The following is an 18297-nucleotide window of genomic DNA, read 5'->3' on the forward strand; positions in this document are numbered from 1 at the left end:
TCCTATTTCAATGACTTTGAATGCCAAGGTGGCCATAGAAAAATTGTATATAAATATAAGGCTATATTTCCTAGTTATGGCTCAGTAATAGATTTGAGAGCGTGACATAGTTCTGCCACAGGACTAGTGCAAAGTTTTGTATTCAGATGCTAAGCTGCACCGCTAATTTCATCCAGGTGTAAAATCTGAGCACTTGCACAGTCATCACTCAGGAACAAAAGATGATAATTCTCTTTTGATAGGTCTTCAAATGTGTTTTAAATTCTAACAGCTGATTTAGCTGTCAGAGCTCTTCCAGCAGGTCATTCCACAATCGTGGGGCGGCCAAAGAAAAGTTCCTCTGGGTGATGGTCACCAGCTGGGTTCTGGTGGGCTGGAATAGCCTCCCCCTAGAAGACCTCAAAGTTCAGGGCAGATTGTATGGGAGAAAGCAGTCCTGTAGGTAAGCTGGACCTAAACCATGTAGGTCTTTAAATGTCAAAACCTTTAAAGGTTGCAGAGATGATCAGACAGACATCCAGCATACAAACAATATACAATAATTGGATATCAGTAGTTGGTCAAGATAAAAAGAGTGTTACGCCCAACTAGAGTAGACTTACTGTATTATTGGACTTACATAATTATTGACTTATCGAATTGTCATTAGTTCAGCAAGTCTTCTCTAGCTAAACTAACAATAATTCAGTCTTCTGAGTATCTCAGGATTGTACAACTGATGAGAACTTTGATATCTTTTATTCAAGACCTTACATGCTGGACTTTAATTTTATACTTGGCTATTCTAGGGATGGAGCCCCCAGTGGTGCAGCTTGTTAAAGTGCTGAACTTGTGGACCCAAAGGTCCCAGGTTCGAATCCGGGGAGCGGAGTGAGCGCCCGCTGTCAGCTCCAGCTTCTGCCAACCTTGTAGCTCAAAAACATGCAAATGTGAGTAGATCAATAGGAATCGCTCCAGCGGGAAGGAAACAGCGCTCTGTGCAGTCAGGCTGGTCACATGACGTTGGAGGTGTCTGCAGACAGCGCTGGCTCTTCCGCTTAGAAATGGAGATGAGCGCCAACTCCCAGAGTCGGACATGACTGGACTTAATGTCAGGGGAAAACCTTCACCTTTACCCTACTCTAGGGTTAGATTAGAATCCAGTGGAATCATCCCCGAGGGATGAGCATGTTAGGGTTTCTTTTTTTTTTGTAAAAACTAACATTGCCATAAAATGAAAGGGGTAACATTAAGTCTGTCTTGTCTCTAGATGATATTGAAAACAAAAAAAATTGTGTGGTTGTGTTCACAGAAACTGACATTGACAGTTTGGCTCACTTTTTGGAAGTTCTCATTTTTAAGAATAATATCTTAAATATAAAAAAATCAACATGAGCTGTGGTTTGGAGCTCAGTTACTACATCTGATGAAATGGGCTGAAGGCCATGGAAGCTCATGCCAAATGTGTTAGTCTTCATGGTGCCACAAGACTTTTTGCTAGTTTTGCTGCCAAAGATTAACAAGGCTAACCTGCTGGAAGGATTCTTCATTTTTCACAGAAATCACAGCTCCTGAGGCTGATTGGCTGGCAATAGAGAGCTATCATACCTCTAGTTTCCAAGATGCCAAACTAATTCTGGTAGTTGTGTATGTCAGCCCCAGACTGATTATAAAAACTGCATGTGGTGTACCTCAGTGTACTCTTCAACTTGCATTCTTAAATAATCATGACTGCATCGTTAATGAATGTATGAACAATGATATTAATTCCTGAAGAAGACCAATTTCAGAATGAAAACAGCGAGACAAATTTTGTTTTTAATGTTTTTGCCATACTTTTTATTTCTGCTTTTACAAGTAACCCTAAATTGCAACCATACTATGTGGCCCTAGCTGGGGGGGGGGGGGGGGGGGGTGTAAAAATTCAGCCCCTCCCCAGATGTGTCAGGTTAAAAAAAAAACCTGGTTTACTCATAAATTGGTTAACAAGTTAAAATTCATGAATAAACCAGGTTTTTTTTAACCTGACACATTTCAGGGAGGGGTTGAACCCTTAACCCCCCTCCCTCCTCTGGCTATGGCCCTGGGCCCTACCATATATGTTATATTGTGTGATGTGTAGTGATTTGATTTGATTCTTTAGAATCAAAATTCTAAAAAATTTAAAATTAAAAAACTAAATGGTTTATTTGTGTGAAACCTAAAATTTGTAATGTGCCTCTTTATTTTTCTGTCCATAAATATCATCCAAATTTCTTCCACTCTTGGCATTGGAAACTTTTTGGCTAAACATTTTCCAGTTACAAATCCCAAGGAATCTTTTAAATAGAATGTTGTATTCTCATAAGAACAAATTGTCAGTATATGCTTTTCTTTATTACTGCTTTTCCTGCTCATTTGTTACAATGCACAATTAAGGTGTTAAGAAAATGATTACTGTATGCCTTCTGAATTAAGATATAGCTGATTTAGCTATTGATAACAGCCCAACCCAAAATAAATTCTTAGTGCTTTGGCTTTTAGGCCTGTTCCTGGGTTATTTGGGGCACTGATTTTGAAAATTGCCTTGGATAGACTGCAACAACACTAATTTCTTAGATAGAATTATGGAGGGTTTTGGCAGCTGGTAGATGACATATATATCCCCAAAACTAGAGCTGATGGAGGCAACTGGTGCCACTTTTGGAATGAGTAGGTCAAATATACCCAGGGCTAACAATGAGGCAAAATGTGTTGGCCAGCATTTCATCTGATTAGTAGCATTTTGCTATTTATATTTCATTGGCTACCAAGAGTTGCCAAACAGGGTCTGAATTAGTGCCTCTGTCTGAAAGTCTTAAATCGCCATCTCTAATCCCAGACAGAAAGGAAATAGCTCGCCATCCCTTTTGGAGAAGAGTGACGTACTGATGGTGCCCATCCTACCCACCATCATAGGAGAAGACAGGAGTAATGCCTGTATTCTCACTCCAAAAGGAGGGTACACTGGTGACATCCAGAAGAAAAATAAAAATGAGGAGAGAGAAGCAGCCATAGTGCCTGCCACCACGAGTGGCTGCTTCCTGAAGTGACTGCTTTTTGAATGCCTGGATCTGTGCTCAGTGCCAAACATTGTGGGAAAGGTCAGGAAAATCTAGAAAGTCTCTAGTCGCCCCTCCTTCCCTTTCTCTGAAGACTCAGAACCAGCCATTCATGAAGCAACTGGTGCTGCATGGAGAGCCAAATGCCAATGACAGCAGGAGCTGCTGGATGCAGTCACCTTTTCCTACTTCTTTGACAAAAGCAGCAGTGGTAGAGGACTTTGAGCCACGAACCATGTGAAGTGACAATGTTATTGAGCCTCAAGGCAGAGCCAGATCTTACTAATGCTTTGTGAATTTAGCAGCCTGAAAAGAGGCAGGAGAGTGTTAATACTGTAATGTGAAAAGGCATGTTTACAGCCTCCAGTCCTGGTTCAAAGGCCTCCATGTGTGCTTTCCCTTACTGCCAACCTAGTGGCAGCTTCTATAAGCTCTACAAGTGCTCAGGCAGGAAGGACTAGTGCAAACCTCAGTATCTAAGAAATGGGCATAGATAAAACACAGAAACACAAAAATGCTTAGGGCTCAAGCTCTGGTTAGCTAGATGCTTTTCATGTCCATATCATTAGAATCAGTGGTAGGTAATGACATAACTTCCATAGTTTCCTTGGGTCTACCCTAGTTGGGACTAACAATTGGATTTAAGCCCGTGTTACAGATGCTCTTAATTGCATTATGTTAGGTGACTGGGAGCTGTAGGTCATAATTTCAGTGTAGCAACCTTAATTCCACTTGTTTCTTTGTCGTTGTCAGGTATATTGGGCATTCTGTCATACAAATTGCAGGTACAATTCAATTCCATTAAAGTTAATGGGGAACTTTTCATTGCAAACCATCAGTAAATGCTGTTCACACTAAATGTAGATTAGTATTTATAGGGACACAAAGCAGTCACAATTAAGCACGTGCAAGTTCCATTAATTTCCGTAGAGAACCTAAGCATATGCCATCAGTGTCAATGGGACACATGCTACTCAGTCTTTTTGCTTAGAAATCATGTGGTATAAATCAATGGGATTTTTTTTTAACTGAATGTTGGCTAGATTGTTCTCTAATAAATTCATACTAGTAGTAAAGTAACACTAGCTCTGAACATTTTATTTCTTCTCACTTTTTAATGTCAGCTAGTTTTATTTTTTAAATAAAGCACATTAAAAAGAGATAAAAATATACTAGCCTTGGAAAATATGTGACCATTCAGTTGTTTTTGAGCTGCCTTTCCTATAAGCCCCAAATCATTTACTGTTCTAAGGCCAGTGAAAGTTGCTGTATAATCTGGAAAGCCACACATTCACACCACGCTGCACACCATTAATCTGGGCTGTCCCAAATTGGACATGGAATTTGGTGAACTGAAAAAAAGTATCAAACTAAACATAATAGGGAGTAGTCATTCCAGGTACAGCAACTTTTCTAAGAGTGCATCTCCACTGTAGAATTAATGTAGTTTGACGTCACTTTAACTGCCATAACTCAATGCTATGAAATCATAGGAGTTGTAGTTTTACAACTCTCTTTCTTTCTCTGCCAAAGAGACTTGATGCCTCACTACATGACAACCCCCAGAATTTCATAACACTGAGCCATGACAGTTAGGGTGGTGACATATTGCATTACTTCTACAGTGTAGATGCACCCTAAGACTGATGGGATTGCACCCCACCCTTCTTTGTGTAGTGCTCAGTTGAAATACCTTCTTGTGTAAGTAAGTAAGTAAACTTTTATTACGGTCAATGACTAGCTCATATCAAGGGTACCCAGTCCCGTACATCCATATGAAACCCGAGGGGTTATATACTTCAAACTTCAGTAATAATAAAGAACCATTATAAAATTGAATCATTGACAAAATTTAAAATCTAAAAACCACATACAAGTACTATTAAGACCCAACTCAGCCCACAGAATCATCCGAGGAAAGTCTAAAGGGAGGGAGTGGGGATGGCACCCGGGGGAGGGAATACCCATAACTAAATAACAGTCTATAACTATAAATATCGGTCTATATCTGCTCTCCCATGTATACTCTATAGGTGTCGTTTCCAACCTTCTTGTGTTATCTCCTGTTCCTGTAGTGCTCCGCATTTCTATATAGAGACATTTATATATATTGCACTGGTTGAATTATATGTATCCCTTAATTCATATAATCTACCATATAGGACCCAATTCTGAATTGCCATATTGCATGTCATGACCATCCAGCTTCCAGTTGTGTGAATTAGAGCCCCAGCAAGTTTTGAGCTGGGGAGGCATTCAATGGCTGACATAAAACTAAACTATTAAGTACAGGTGTGGAAAAGCATTTGATGTATCATCATTCTTTTTTTTTTTCAGGAAAGACCTCAAGAACCAAGATGAACAAAAATGTATAAATAACATAATTTGTTAAAAAATCATAACCTCAACTATATGTGTGTAACAAAAATGTTTTAAAGTGGGGAAATAGAACGTACTTTCCATGGAGAATTAAAACACAACTATCTTTTATTATACAGGATGAGCATCCCTCATCTGGAATTTCAAAATTCGAAATACTCCGAAGTCCAAAATTGCCCACACAGTGACACCTTTGTATTCAGTGTACACCACCTTTGTTTCATGCACAATGTTATTTTAAAATACTGTATAAAATGACTTTCAGACTACGTGGAGAAGATATATATATATATATATATATATATATATATATATATATATATATATGTAATGCACAAGTGCATTTTGTGTTTAGAATTGAGTCCATCTACAAGATAGCATATTATGTATGCATATGCAAACAGATGAATTCCAAATTCCAAAGAAAAAACATTAGTAGATACAATACAAGCACTTCAGATAAGGGATACTCAATCGATATATCTATTGCAGGCATCTGAGATTTCTCTCTGTTAGCTATGGCTATCCTAAAATAAGTGTGACACTAACACAAAGTTTCATTGAAAAAAGTTACATATGTGACAATAGACCCTCTTTTAAATGTAATGATTAATTTGGGGTGACATCATTTGTTACTATCAGTCTTTAGTTATAACTGCCACTAACTTTTGAAGTATGTTTCTGTGCACTTACCTGGAGAATGCTTTGTGACTGAGTACATTTGTTACTGGCCCATCTTCCCTAGAGCAGTCCTGTGATGTCGTTACATAAAGGAATTCAAGAGCAACAGTAAGAGCTGGAAGCATGTAAATGGAAAAATCAAGTTAAATAATTAAAATTTAAATAGGCTGAAATGTTTCTTTCTCTCGTAACCCAGATTCTTTGGTTGTCTTTTACAAACAGAATGAGGGAATGTCTTGCTGAATTTCCTAGGCATGTAAAATGACGATTTTCCTGAAATTTTGATACAGGGCGAAGTGATTTTTGCAGCTTACTTTTCTAACTTTGCCTACTTGTTTTCTTACTTGTTTATTTTTCACAAGCAGTACCTTCAATCATCTGATGATTTATTTCACTCTATTAAAATTTGAATTTATCTTTTTTTTCTGTAAATAAAGAGATTGTCATATGCTTTGTTTTGCCCATTTTCCTTTGTCTGCTGATTGATCTTCCCATTCTGCTTTTACAGAGACATGTGACGCAGTCTAGTGGTAACCGAAAATTTAAGTGCACTGAATGTGGAAAAGCTTTCAAATATAAACATCACTTAAAGGAACACCTACGCATCCACAGTGGTAAATATCCTATGCTCCTTGCCAGTGTTGTTCTAGTTTTCCTGTTACTTATAGTGCTATCTGTCTACCTCTACATTGCAATTTAAAGCTGTTTTATACACAGGTAGTCAGTAATCAGATAAAGTAAATGAAGTAAAAGCATATGGATAATATAAGGAGTTTCTATACAAGATAGAGCTACAGTAGAGTATCAAAACAGTTTAGCTGTATAGCTGCTATATTAGCTAAGTAGCAAAAATATGATTACTCTGTATGATGATATGTCTTGCATTTTGCCATTTGCTAAAGCTTTGTTCTTTGGGAAAGAAGTATGAACAGTAACATGTTATTACTTTAGCTGGGCTGGTGGATGTATATTATTCTTTTAGAGGCTTAACTTGAATGATGTAGAGTTCATCTAAACATTTCATCATATAGAGCAGTGGTTCTCAACCTGTGGGTCCCCAGATGTTTTGATCAGCAAGTTAAGCAGCTCAGCGGTTTAACCCGCTCGCCACCGGGGGGGGGGAGGCGTGTCTGTGTGTGTGTATATGTGTGTGGTGTCACACTGTCTCATAAGTACAAATGCTATAGATCAGGCATGGACAAATTTCAGCCCTCCAGGTGTTTTGAACTTCAACTCCCACAATTCCAAACAGCCTACCAGCTGTTAGGAATTGTGGGAGTTGGGAGTCCAAAACATCGAGGGCTAAAGTTTGCTGATGCCTGCTATAGATCCTAACCTTTCCAACTATGTCTTAAGTCTCATACAAGCTCTAGGGCTTGAAGCTATTTCTCCCCCTCTCTTGGTTCTTTGGAGCCGAGCTCCAACTTGTTAATTGAAATTGCTATAATTGTAAACTTAACTAAGATTATATTATCATGGTATCTCTTGTCTGTTTATATTTATATAGGAGAGAAGCCATATGAGTGCCCAAACTGCAAGAAACGTTTTTCCCATTCTGGTTCCTATAGCTCCCACATTAGCAGTAAGAAATGTATTGGTCTGGTGCCTGTGAATGGACGAACACGAACGGGACTGAAGACATCTCAGTGCTCTTCACCTTCCCTTTCTGCATCTCCGGGTAGCCCAGCAAAGCCACAAGTACGACAAAAGATAGAGAACAAGCCCTTACAAGAACAACTCCCTATAAACCAAATTAAAACTGAACCTGTGGATTATGAATTCAAGCCCATAGTGGTTGCTTCAGGAATCAACTGTTCGGCCCCTCTGCAAAATGGGGTTTTCAGTGGTGGTAGCCAATTGCAGGCAACCAGTTCTACTCAGGGTGTGGTGCAAGCTGTTGTTTTGCCAACCGTTGGTCTGGTGTCTCCAATAAGTATCAACTTAAGTGACATTCAAAATGTACTCAAAGTTGCTGTAGATGGCAACATTATAAGGCAAGTATTGGAGAACAGTCACGCCAATTTTGCATCCAAAGAACAAGAAACAATCAACACTGCATCCATACAACAAGCTGGACATTCCCTCATTTCAGCTATCAGTCTTCCTTTGGTTGACCAAGATGGAACAACCAAAATTATTATCAACTACAGCTTGGAGCAGCCCAGTCAGCTTCAGGTTGTGCCACAGAACCTGAAAAAAGAAAACTCTGTCCCAGCAAACAGCTGTAAAATGGAGAAGTTACCAGAAGATCTTAGAGTGAAGTCTGAAAAAGAGAAAAGCTTTGAAGGAGAGACAAAAGATAGCACTTGCCTTCTAAATAATGACTGTCCAGGAGAGTCTAATGCACTTCAAGAATCAAAGCACTATAATATCAAAAATCCCACTCAGCTGTCTCAGCTCAGTGACGTAGAAGCTGAGAAGTCCAAATCGGCTGTTTCAACAGAAGCAGGAGAGGCTAACCTTTCCCCTGGTCAACCCCCTTTAAAAAACCTTTTATCCCTTCTGAAAGCCTATTATGCATTAAATGCACAGCCAAGCTCAGAAGAGCTCGCAAAAATTGCAGATTCAGTAAATTTGCCATTGGATGTAGTACAAAAGTGGTTCAAAAAAATGCAAGCTGGCCAAATTTCTGTACCATCATCTGGACCATCTTCTCCTGAGCCCGACAAATTAAAAGATACCATTGATCAAGATGACCATTCAGGACTTACAAATGAACACCAGGACATCACGTCTGGTTCTGTAAGCCCTCTCAAGGCAGATAAACCACCAACTGTTTCCACAGGATCCACTCAAAATGGCTCACAGAATAACACACCACCCCCATCACCCCTTAACCTCTCTTCCTCTAGAAATTCACAGGGTCATTTGTACCTTAATGAAGATGCCCAAGAAGAGCCACAAATAGAACCTCTTGATCTTTCACTACCAAAGCAACATGGAGAGTCATTGGAACGATCTACTATAACTAGTGTTTACCAGAATAGTGCTTATTCTGTCCAAGAAGAACCTTTGAACTTGACTTGTGCAAAAAAAGAACCACAAAAAGACAGCAGTATTACAGACTCTGAACCAGTTGTAAATGTAATCCCACAAAGTGCCAATCCCATTAATATTGCTATACCTACAGTCACTGCCCAGTTACCTACAATTGTTGCCATTGCTGACCAGAACAGTGTTCCATGCTTACGAGCTCTTGCTGCCAATAAGCAGACTATTCTTATCCCACAGGTAGCTTATACTTACTCAACCACAGTTACTCCTACAGTTCAAGAAACACCAAAACAGATGCAGGCAAATGGAAGTCAGGTACCTAACCTTATATCTGTTTATATGTAAACAAAGGTCCACTTTAAAAGGTCACAAATATAGTTGAGAATTTGCGGTATTTGCTTTGCTGTTTTTATTGTATGTGGCCAGATAAAAGATGTTAATTTTGCCCATGCAAGGATCATATAGACTAGATGTCATTCAGTTATATCATGTAACCTGTTATCAGAAGAACTGGACACAGATTAGATCCAAAATTAGAAGCTGATGTTTCATGTAATATCACTCTTGCTTGTGGAAATGTCTACACAATGTTACTTTCAGGCCTCCAAAACTGGTGATATCACAGACATGCTTTATTTTGTATTTATTCTATGCTAATACACTTCCAAAAAAGATCTCAATGTAACACTAAGCATGTATGATACTTTGTCTGTCTCCACAAAATGACTGCTTTTATCATTATATAACAAAAAAGATAGTCTGCCAGATATTCTCCTGACAGAATCCCATTTAAAACATTGGAACACATTATTGGAAAAATATTGGTCCCACCAATAATTGAATTGTTTCCAGACTTTTTGGCATTGTTTCCTCCATAGCACTGCTTTGTAAGAGCTGTTTTTCTCTTTGTTGTCTTTATCTTTATTGTTCTTTGCTTCGTTTGTTACACTTCCGCAATATCTCATATTCTGTTTGGGTGAGCCAAATGATTTTTCTACATTGCCTTGTAACTATGTTATGATGTTGTCAGAGGCAAATAGTTTAATGGCAGTAAGGACAGATGAAAGTAAAAGTAATGTTTGCACAAAGACATGTGAATGTGGGACATGGGATTTGGGTATGTGATTACTCAGGTGTGTAACGGACAGCACAATAAGGCATATCAATTCTAGCTGCAAAAGCCATCACCACTTTCTCAATACAGATTGGCTTTGGAGGACTGTAGGGCTTCTGCTATCATCAAGTGTTCATCCATTTGAAATATGGAAGCCGACCCAGGTTATGTCCAGCCAGGAAGCAAAGGAGAAGAGCCTCTATTGCCACATCAGTTTCTGCTGTGCACTAATACCCCTAACAAGCTGAGGGATAAATGTCTATGCTTGCAAACCATAAACCCATTTTGTAAGGTTCTTTTTACACAGCATGTGTGGTTGAGGGCAGAACCCTGTCAAACGAGTCTAGTTTTTATTTGATTTTCTGCTCATGGGGGAGTTCTTATTCCTACATGAATATTACTTAGCTTTCCCACTCATCCAGCACGATGCAACTAATATTATTATGCATCTGGTCTAAAACTAAATCTAATCTTACATTATTAGGGAAAAGACAGTTTGTAAATGGCTGATTATGTAGTGAGCACATTCTTATAAGAATTTATTGTTATCTGGTTTCTGTTTTTAGCTTCTTGATAACATTAGAAAATGCTTGCTTAAGCTGAAATTTAAATGATTTTCTGGATTTCGCCTTAATGTTTGAGCATGAAAGCCTAATGCAGATGCATTAGAAATGCATACAGATTTGTTAAGGGGAAAGTATGTAATACTTAAACAAATATTCAATGTTTCTAGCACCATAAAATGAAGGGATTTTTTTCTTGATAAACAACAACAACAAAAAAGCAATGTGATCTGGAGCACCAAAATTATATATTACTATAAGACAGAGTAAAAGAGATATTAAGTGGCAGATGACCCAATTACCTCAGTCTGGAAACTCCTTTTCTGTGAAATGCTTTTTGTATTACATTGCTATTTTACTATAGCTTCCACTTACAATAGCACTACCTGGAAGTCTTTCTTTCATATAAATATCTGCTACTGTGAATGCACCATTTTGTGGCTTTTACAGAACTATTAGGAGGGTTTGTAAGAACAAAGCTATTGCACTACATAAATGTTGTCTTAGATTCCAATGAGTTGCCAAAGTGTAGTAAAACTAAGCATTGATTTTTCCCTTTATTATACAGCCTTCCATGAACATTGCATTTTAATCAGTTTAAGAATGTTGTTCCTTGACTTCTTAGGATGAAAGACAGGACACTAGCTCAGAAGGGGTATCAAATGTGGAGGATCAGAATGATTCTGATTCCACACCGCCGAAGAAGAAGATGAGAAAAACTGAAAATGGAATGTATGCTTGTGATTTGTGTGACAAAATATTCCAGAAGAGTAGCTCACTCTTGAGACATAAATACGAACACACAGGTATGTGAATAAGAAGATCAATGTCAAAGGCTTATTATTGTGGTGTAGATCAGCCTCCTGGTATGGACAAATAAAACTAATAATAAATGAATTAATATAATAATAAGTAAAGGTAAAGGTTTCCCCTGACGTTAAGTCCAGTCATGTCTGACTCTGGGGGTTGGTGCTCATCTCCATTTCTAAGCCGAAGAGCCGGCGTTGTCCGTAGACACCTCCAAGGTCATGTGGCCGGCATGACTGCATGGAGCACCGTTACCTTCCCGCCGGAGCGGTACCTATTGATCTACTCACATTGGCATGTTTTCGAACTGCTAGGTTGGCAGGAGCTGGAGCTAACAGCGGCCGCTCATGCCGCTCCCGGGGTTTGAACCTGGAACCTTTTGGTCTGCAGCTCAGTGCTTTAATGCACTTCGCCACCGGGGCTCCTCAATATAATAATAGTAATAACAATAATTTAATTTTTTTACCTGCCTCTCCTTGTAGCTCAGGATGGGCTACAACATAGCTAAAAGCACATAATTATTATATAAATGCACATATTAGATCATATTTTTACAAAATGCATATGTGAAAATACACAGAACAATGATTAAAATATAGTGGACACAAGACACGAGTTTAAAATTCATAATTAAAACTGGCTGGGTCATGCATAACAGTTAGTAGGCCCAGATGGGAACATGCACCTTTCATGTCAAATCAGCCAACAATGAAATCTGATAAGCAAAGTACACTGATGGAAATTGTCATCCAGGTACATATTTATCATAATGGTTTCAAGAATTTTTTTCAAGAACATAGCAGGGTGCATCTAATTCATTAATTACCAGCATCTATATTTGTAAGAGTAGGGAGAGAAATCATATGTTGGTTAAGTTGGCTGTGACACCCAAAAGTAACACAAAGTCACCAGTCATATTTATTTATCATCTGTATTCCTCACTCAGTTTTAGACTAAGAGATCATGAGGAGATCATACTAGGAGGAAATGCCTGATTTCTTAAACTACAGTAAATTATTCTACTGTAAAAGTTAGACATTAATTTTTATATGTCTAACTTTTACAGGAGCCGGCACCTATATATTGCAGCCCCTTTATATAGTTTCACTCGTAGTCTGTACAACAAGTTATCTCTAATTGATCTGCTTTAGTTTTTCACATTGATACTAATTAATCAAAATTATCTATTTGAAACTATCACTTAAACCACTGATTTCTCAATCTTTCTCTAAGGAGAATTAACTTTTTTTTTAATTAAGTTTAAGGTCTTTTTCTTTTGCACCATTGTTTTTTCCCCCCAAAATTAGTTTTACTACCAAGTTTGTTATCTTTGCCTACATTCAGATAATTTTCAATTAATGATGGCTACTTGGATTGCCTATGGTGTTGCTGTAATCTACTGCTCCACTGAGTAGATTGCAATCCCACTTGGGTTACACTAGAACACAAAACGGTTGTGAGATACAATTATTTTTCTTTTTCAGGTAAAAGACCTCATGAGTGTGGGATCTGCAAGAAAGCATTTAAACACAAACATCATTTGATCGAACACATGCGATTGCACTCTGGAGAAAAGCCGTATCAGTGTGACAAATGCGGCAAGCGATTTTCACACTCGGGGTCTTACTCTCAGCACATGAATCACCGCTACTCCTATTGCAAAAGGGAAGCAGAGGAACGCGACAGCACAGAGCAGGATGAGGCGGCACAGGAGCACCTGAGTGGGGAGCATGGCGAGGCTGACGCTTCTCCCTCACCGCTCGACTCCGATGAGAGAGAGAGCTTAACGAGAGAGGAAGAGGAGGAGGAGGAGGAAGAAGAAGACAGTGAGAAAGAGGAGGAGGAGGAAGACAAAGAGGAGGAGGGGCTGCAAAAAGAAAAAGAATGTGAAAAATTACAAGAGGAGGAGGAAGATGAGGAAGAGGAAGAAATAGTAACTGAAGGTAACTTGAAAGTTGAAGAAACTGTAAATGAAGAAAGCAGTATTAAACAAGAAGTTGTACAGAAAGAGGAGCCAATGTTAGATGGAGCAGCAAGTGAAGCTTAACTGAGGATGTGGTTTTGTACAAGGAAAAGAAATCTCAACCGGTAATGAAGTTTGTTCTATACTCTACATGCTTTTCATGGAAGCACAGTAGCCTGTGCACTGTGAGTCCTGTTCACTACTGTGTAACAAAAATGAAAAAAAGAAAGAAACAAGAAAATATAAAATATATATATATCCAGGTGTGCCTGAACCTCAAACCTAATAATTTTTCACACAGTTTTCAAAGTTAGGAACAAGTTTGTGACCTGAAACAGATTAGAAGAACATGGTGGCTCTGGAAGCAAATAGTTAACATGTTGTAGGAAACATGTTTTATTTGATATGTGTTGGACATCAGTTGGTTTTTATCAGTATTATTTTTTTATTTTTTTGTTGTTGTTGGATTAATTTTTCAATTGTACAATTGGGAGAGATTTATGTTGTTGTTTTTTTAAAGAAAAATATCAGTGAAAAATTCTGCTAATTCCACTTCAGTATTTTATTATATTTTTTAAAAATGTGAGAACTTCTGCACTACAGAATTCCCTTAAGCAGAAAGGTATGATGCAGTTCCAAACAGTGCTTGACTACCTTTGTAAATTCAGCATAGAAGGTAGCGGTTTATAACATTTAGATGTTGTTCGTAGATACATTTAAAGTGTATTGTTAGCCTTAAGAAAGCAGCTGATAGAAGAACTGAAGTTTCTTACTCATGTGGTTGAAAATGTAGTTTGAAAAGATTGTGGTGGGCTTCTGATTGCAGGGACTAACAGTGTTAATACTGGTGAGGACAGCCAAGTTGTCAAAATCAGTGTTTGTAATTATGTTCTGGGCTATGTAGTAAAACACAAAAAAATATGAAGGATATGACATGAAGCTTTGTATCTCCTTTGGCCTTATGCAAGACCTTGTGTGCTGTAAGTGCCATTTCTCAGTATTTTAAAGGCTCTGACTAGCCTTTCTCCAATGTGTGGCCTACAATAACTAGCATTTGTTGATTTGTATTGAACTTCTGTAAATTAAATCATGGGGGGAAAACACTCAGCCATTAGAAAAGTAAAAGCACTGGTACATTTCATAATGCAATTCTTCAGTATTATTATTTTTTCTTTAATAATTTACTTGGAGAATTTCTCTAGAGTAATTACGAAGGGAAATGTCTAATCTGTTTTATCGGTTCACTTAATTTCAGACACATACGTAATATGTTATTGGGCTCATATGTTTCCAAATGTTAGTTATTCTGGACCCCATTTATTGACAATGTTAGCTGATTTTAACCTATCAGTATTATTTTATTTCTTTTAGTTTCTAGATCTGTGCAACATTTTGTACTGTATGTTTTCAAACCTGGCAGTATTAATACCCTTCTTACTGACATATGTACCTTTTTAGTTTTAGAAAACTTTTATATTTATGTGTCTTATTTTTATATTTCTTTATTTATTACACAGTGTAGTGTATAATACGGTAGTTTGTATTAATACAATAATATATTTTAGTATGAAAATTTGGAAAGTTGATAAGATTTAAAGTAGAGATGCAATTGGTTCTCTTGCATTGAGATTTGATTTAACAGTGTTATGTTAACATTTATACTTGCCTTGGACTGTAGAAGAGAGGAATTAAAACGGGAATGTATCAATTTTACAATTGCAATCAATTCATTTTATCTTTTCCCAGTTTTTAATATAAAGCTCTTAAATTTTGAAATTCACTGTGTGTAATAGCATGATGCTCTGCGGTTTTATTAAGAGATTATCCTAACCATAAAACACTCATTTTCTTAGGTAAGCCAAGCTAGAATAATCTTCTAAACAGTGTTGGGAACAATGTTTAACATTTCTGTGCCAATTTGTTCCTGTTTTCATGTATGTGAGTTACAAATCTGAAACTTTTTTTTAAGTTTCTTGTTACATCATGGTCATTTTCTAGTTTTTTACCAGACTCCCCATCTCACAATAAAAAACGTCAACAAGCCTGACTTACTGTCGTTATTGCCATAATAAAGGAAAAGGATTCAACTGCTGAAGTGTTGAAATGAACAACAAAAAAATCTGTGAAAAGTACATTTTAAACCAATCTGTTCAAATCCGTTGATACTGGAATTGTGTCTAATAGCACCTGCTAAGAGCGCCAAGCACAAATTGACTATGAAAGGAGACAACAGAAATCCTGTTTCAATATTTATTTTGTCAGAAACAAATTGAGGGTACAGTTAGAATGTTTTAAAAAACTCAAAGTTAAAAAATTTCCTTTGATCAGAAGCTGGCCACTTGGAGTGCCTCTGGTGTCATTGTAAGAAGGTCCTCCATTGTGTATGTAGTGGAGTTCAGACTGCATTTTAGTAGGTAGTCTGTGGTTTGCTCTTCCCCGCGCTCGCATGTCGTGGACTCCACTTTGTAGCCTCATTTCTGAAGATTGGCTCTGCACCTCTTGGTGCCAGTGCGCAGTCTGTTCAGCACCTTCAAAGTCGCCCAGTCTTCTGTGTGCCAAGGGGGAGTCTCTCAGCCGGTAATAGCCATGGATTGAGGTTCCAGGTTTTAGACTGCCACTTTTGGATTCTCATTTGCTGAGATGTTCCTGCAAGTATCTAGCATATTTTAGCCTTTTTATTTATTATTTATTTACAGTATTTATATTCCAACCTTCTCACCCTGAAGGGAACTCAGGATGGATCACAATGCACATATACATTACAAACATTCAATGCCATTAGAGAGATGACACATAGACAGACACAGAAGCCATTTAACATTTTCCAGCTTCATGAGGGTATGCTCGATTCCGGCCACAGGGGGAGCTGTTTGTGACACCAAGTCCTTGATGGAGACTTCCTCATTCCTTTCTGCACGCTGCTAGAAGTTTTATGGTGTCATAAATTAGTTAAATTAGCCTCGCCGCATAAAGCGGTACCTAAATTTTCTACTCTACAGATTCAACTGTCTTTCGAGCTGTTTAGGTCAACAGCGAGCTAGGCTATTAAATAATCAGGGGCTCATTCCGACCCGGGTTTTCATCACATGACCTCTTGTTCAGTAGTGATTTATTGCAACTGGCTACTAACCAGTTGCGCCGTAGCTCAGCCCCTTACTGCAAATCGCTATGTCTTTAGAGAGTCTAGTCAACCTTTTAGAAGAGAGGGATTGAAGAAAAGCTGAGACCCTCCAACAAGTATTGCAGCAAAGAAGGAATGATGTTTGGAACTATCTTTAAGACTTAAATTCCCTTCCTCGGGTCTTTGATTCACAACCAGAACTGATATCTTGGCCTGGCTCCCATTTACAAAGGCAACAGAAGTAACTTCGTAAAAGTTGGGAAATGAGAGTATTTGGAAACAAATGTCCTCTGTTGTTGTCTACTGAATAAATACTAGTGACATCTGTAACTCACTCCACTTCTGATTCTAGTAGCCATACTCACTACTCAAATATGGAATCTGGTAAGTTTTGACAAGAAAAAAAATCCTAATATTGCATCCTTATGATAACTTTAAATAATCAGCTATGTGGTAACTATATAAAGTCTTTGTTGTTGCCTATGTACTTTGTCTAGCAAAAAACCCAACTAGATATACAATTAATATTTTTTCTTCCACATTCACTTTTATCAATCTGTTTGTTTAAATATTTGTAGCATGAGATTTCAGAGTGGCAAACAGTAAAACAATACAGGCAGTCACTGAGTTACTAACACCCGACTTACAAACTACTCATAGATAAGAACGGGGGTGAGAACAGGAAGCGAGAGAAATCTACCCCTTGGAAGAGTCATCATGGTGAAAGGTCTCCACTGAAGCTTTATCACCAACCCTTGTTTGCACAAGAAGCAAATTTTTTTCAAAATCTAATAATCACAGGGACAGAAAGTGAAGTGAAATCTGAATGGGCACAGACAGCAAAACAAACACCACAGGGTTGTTAACTGTAAATTACTGAACCATGTCCAAATTGAAATCAACAGATAATTTAAAGAAAATACAAGACATATCCAAACAATACCAGTAAGAGTTTAAACTATGCATGTACTTAGAACTAAATCAGATCCCAATGAGTTTAATAAAAAGCAATATTTGGTGTCAAAAAGAAAGTAATGTTGGTGAGAATTGGGTTCACTGGGGATGAAGGGATTCTATACGTGGAATGCAAATGCACTGATTTTCTTCAATCCTATTTTAAACCAATGTTTTGACTATATATACACGAAAGCAATTGTTAGAAAGCAAGGCTGGTAATTAGATGAATATAGAAATCCAAAAGGTAAGATTGGAGGGTTGAAATTGAAATAGTGTCATGTATATTGTCTTACATTCTTTATTTTAAAAGTTCTACATGAATACCTTGAACATCGTAACTCCAAAATAATGAAGTCTTGAATTGCCAAACATAGGGTTTGTATCTTCCTCTTCCACCACAGGAACAAGCTGTCTTGTCTATATATCGCAACAAAACTATTAAGCATGATAGGTTATGAATAAAAACAAAGGAGTGTAATAATAAAGCAACTTTTTAAACTTATATGGTGCTTTGAGGTTAAGGAAGAAGATTCCATCACGCATCCCATCTCACATCATGACTTCTTGTTTTCATTTGTCATCTCTTTTGCAGAGTTTACCACACAATTGGGGCCGTTGTTTTCATGATCTGTGGCCAGTTTTCATCTACCTCATCTCTG

General features: G+C 37.8%; 1 protein-coding gene across 3 annotated transcripts in view; it reads left to right on the forward strand.

Moving 5' to 3' along the window:
* The window catches only part of zeb1 (zinc finger E-box binding homeobox 1), a 71780-nt gene extending 56173 nt beyond the window's left edge, over positions 1-15607 (forward strand). For all 3 annotated transcript variants that reach the window (XM_003221968.3, XM_062957611.1, XM_062957610.1), the window contains exons 6-9: positions 6628-6733; positions 7627-9428; positions 11416-11596; positions 13082-15607. In XM_003221968.3, coding sequence (XP_003222016.1) covers positions 6628-6733; positions 7627-9428; positions 11416-11596; positions 13082-13644 — 2652 coding nt within the window. In that variant the 3' untranslated portion in view covers positions 13645-15607. The remainder of the gene's footprint in view (positions 1-6627; positions 6734-7626; positions 9429-11415; positions 11597-13081) is intronic.
* Positions 15608-18297: the final 2690 nt, after the last annotated feature.

Source organism: Anolis carolinensis, chromosome 6, assembly GCF_035594765.1.
Source record: "Anolis carolinensis isolate JA03-04 chromosome 6, rAnoCar3.1.pri, whole genome shotgun sequence".
In the NCBI taxonomy this organism is placed as follows: Eukaryota; Metazoa; Chordata; class Lepidosauria; order Squamata; family Dactyloidae; genus Anolis; species Anolis carolinensis.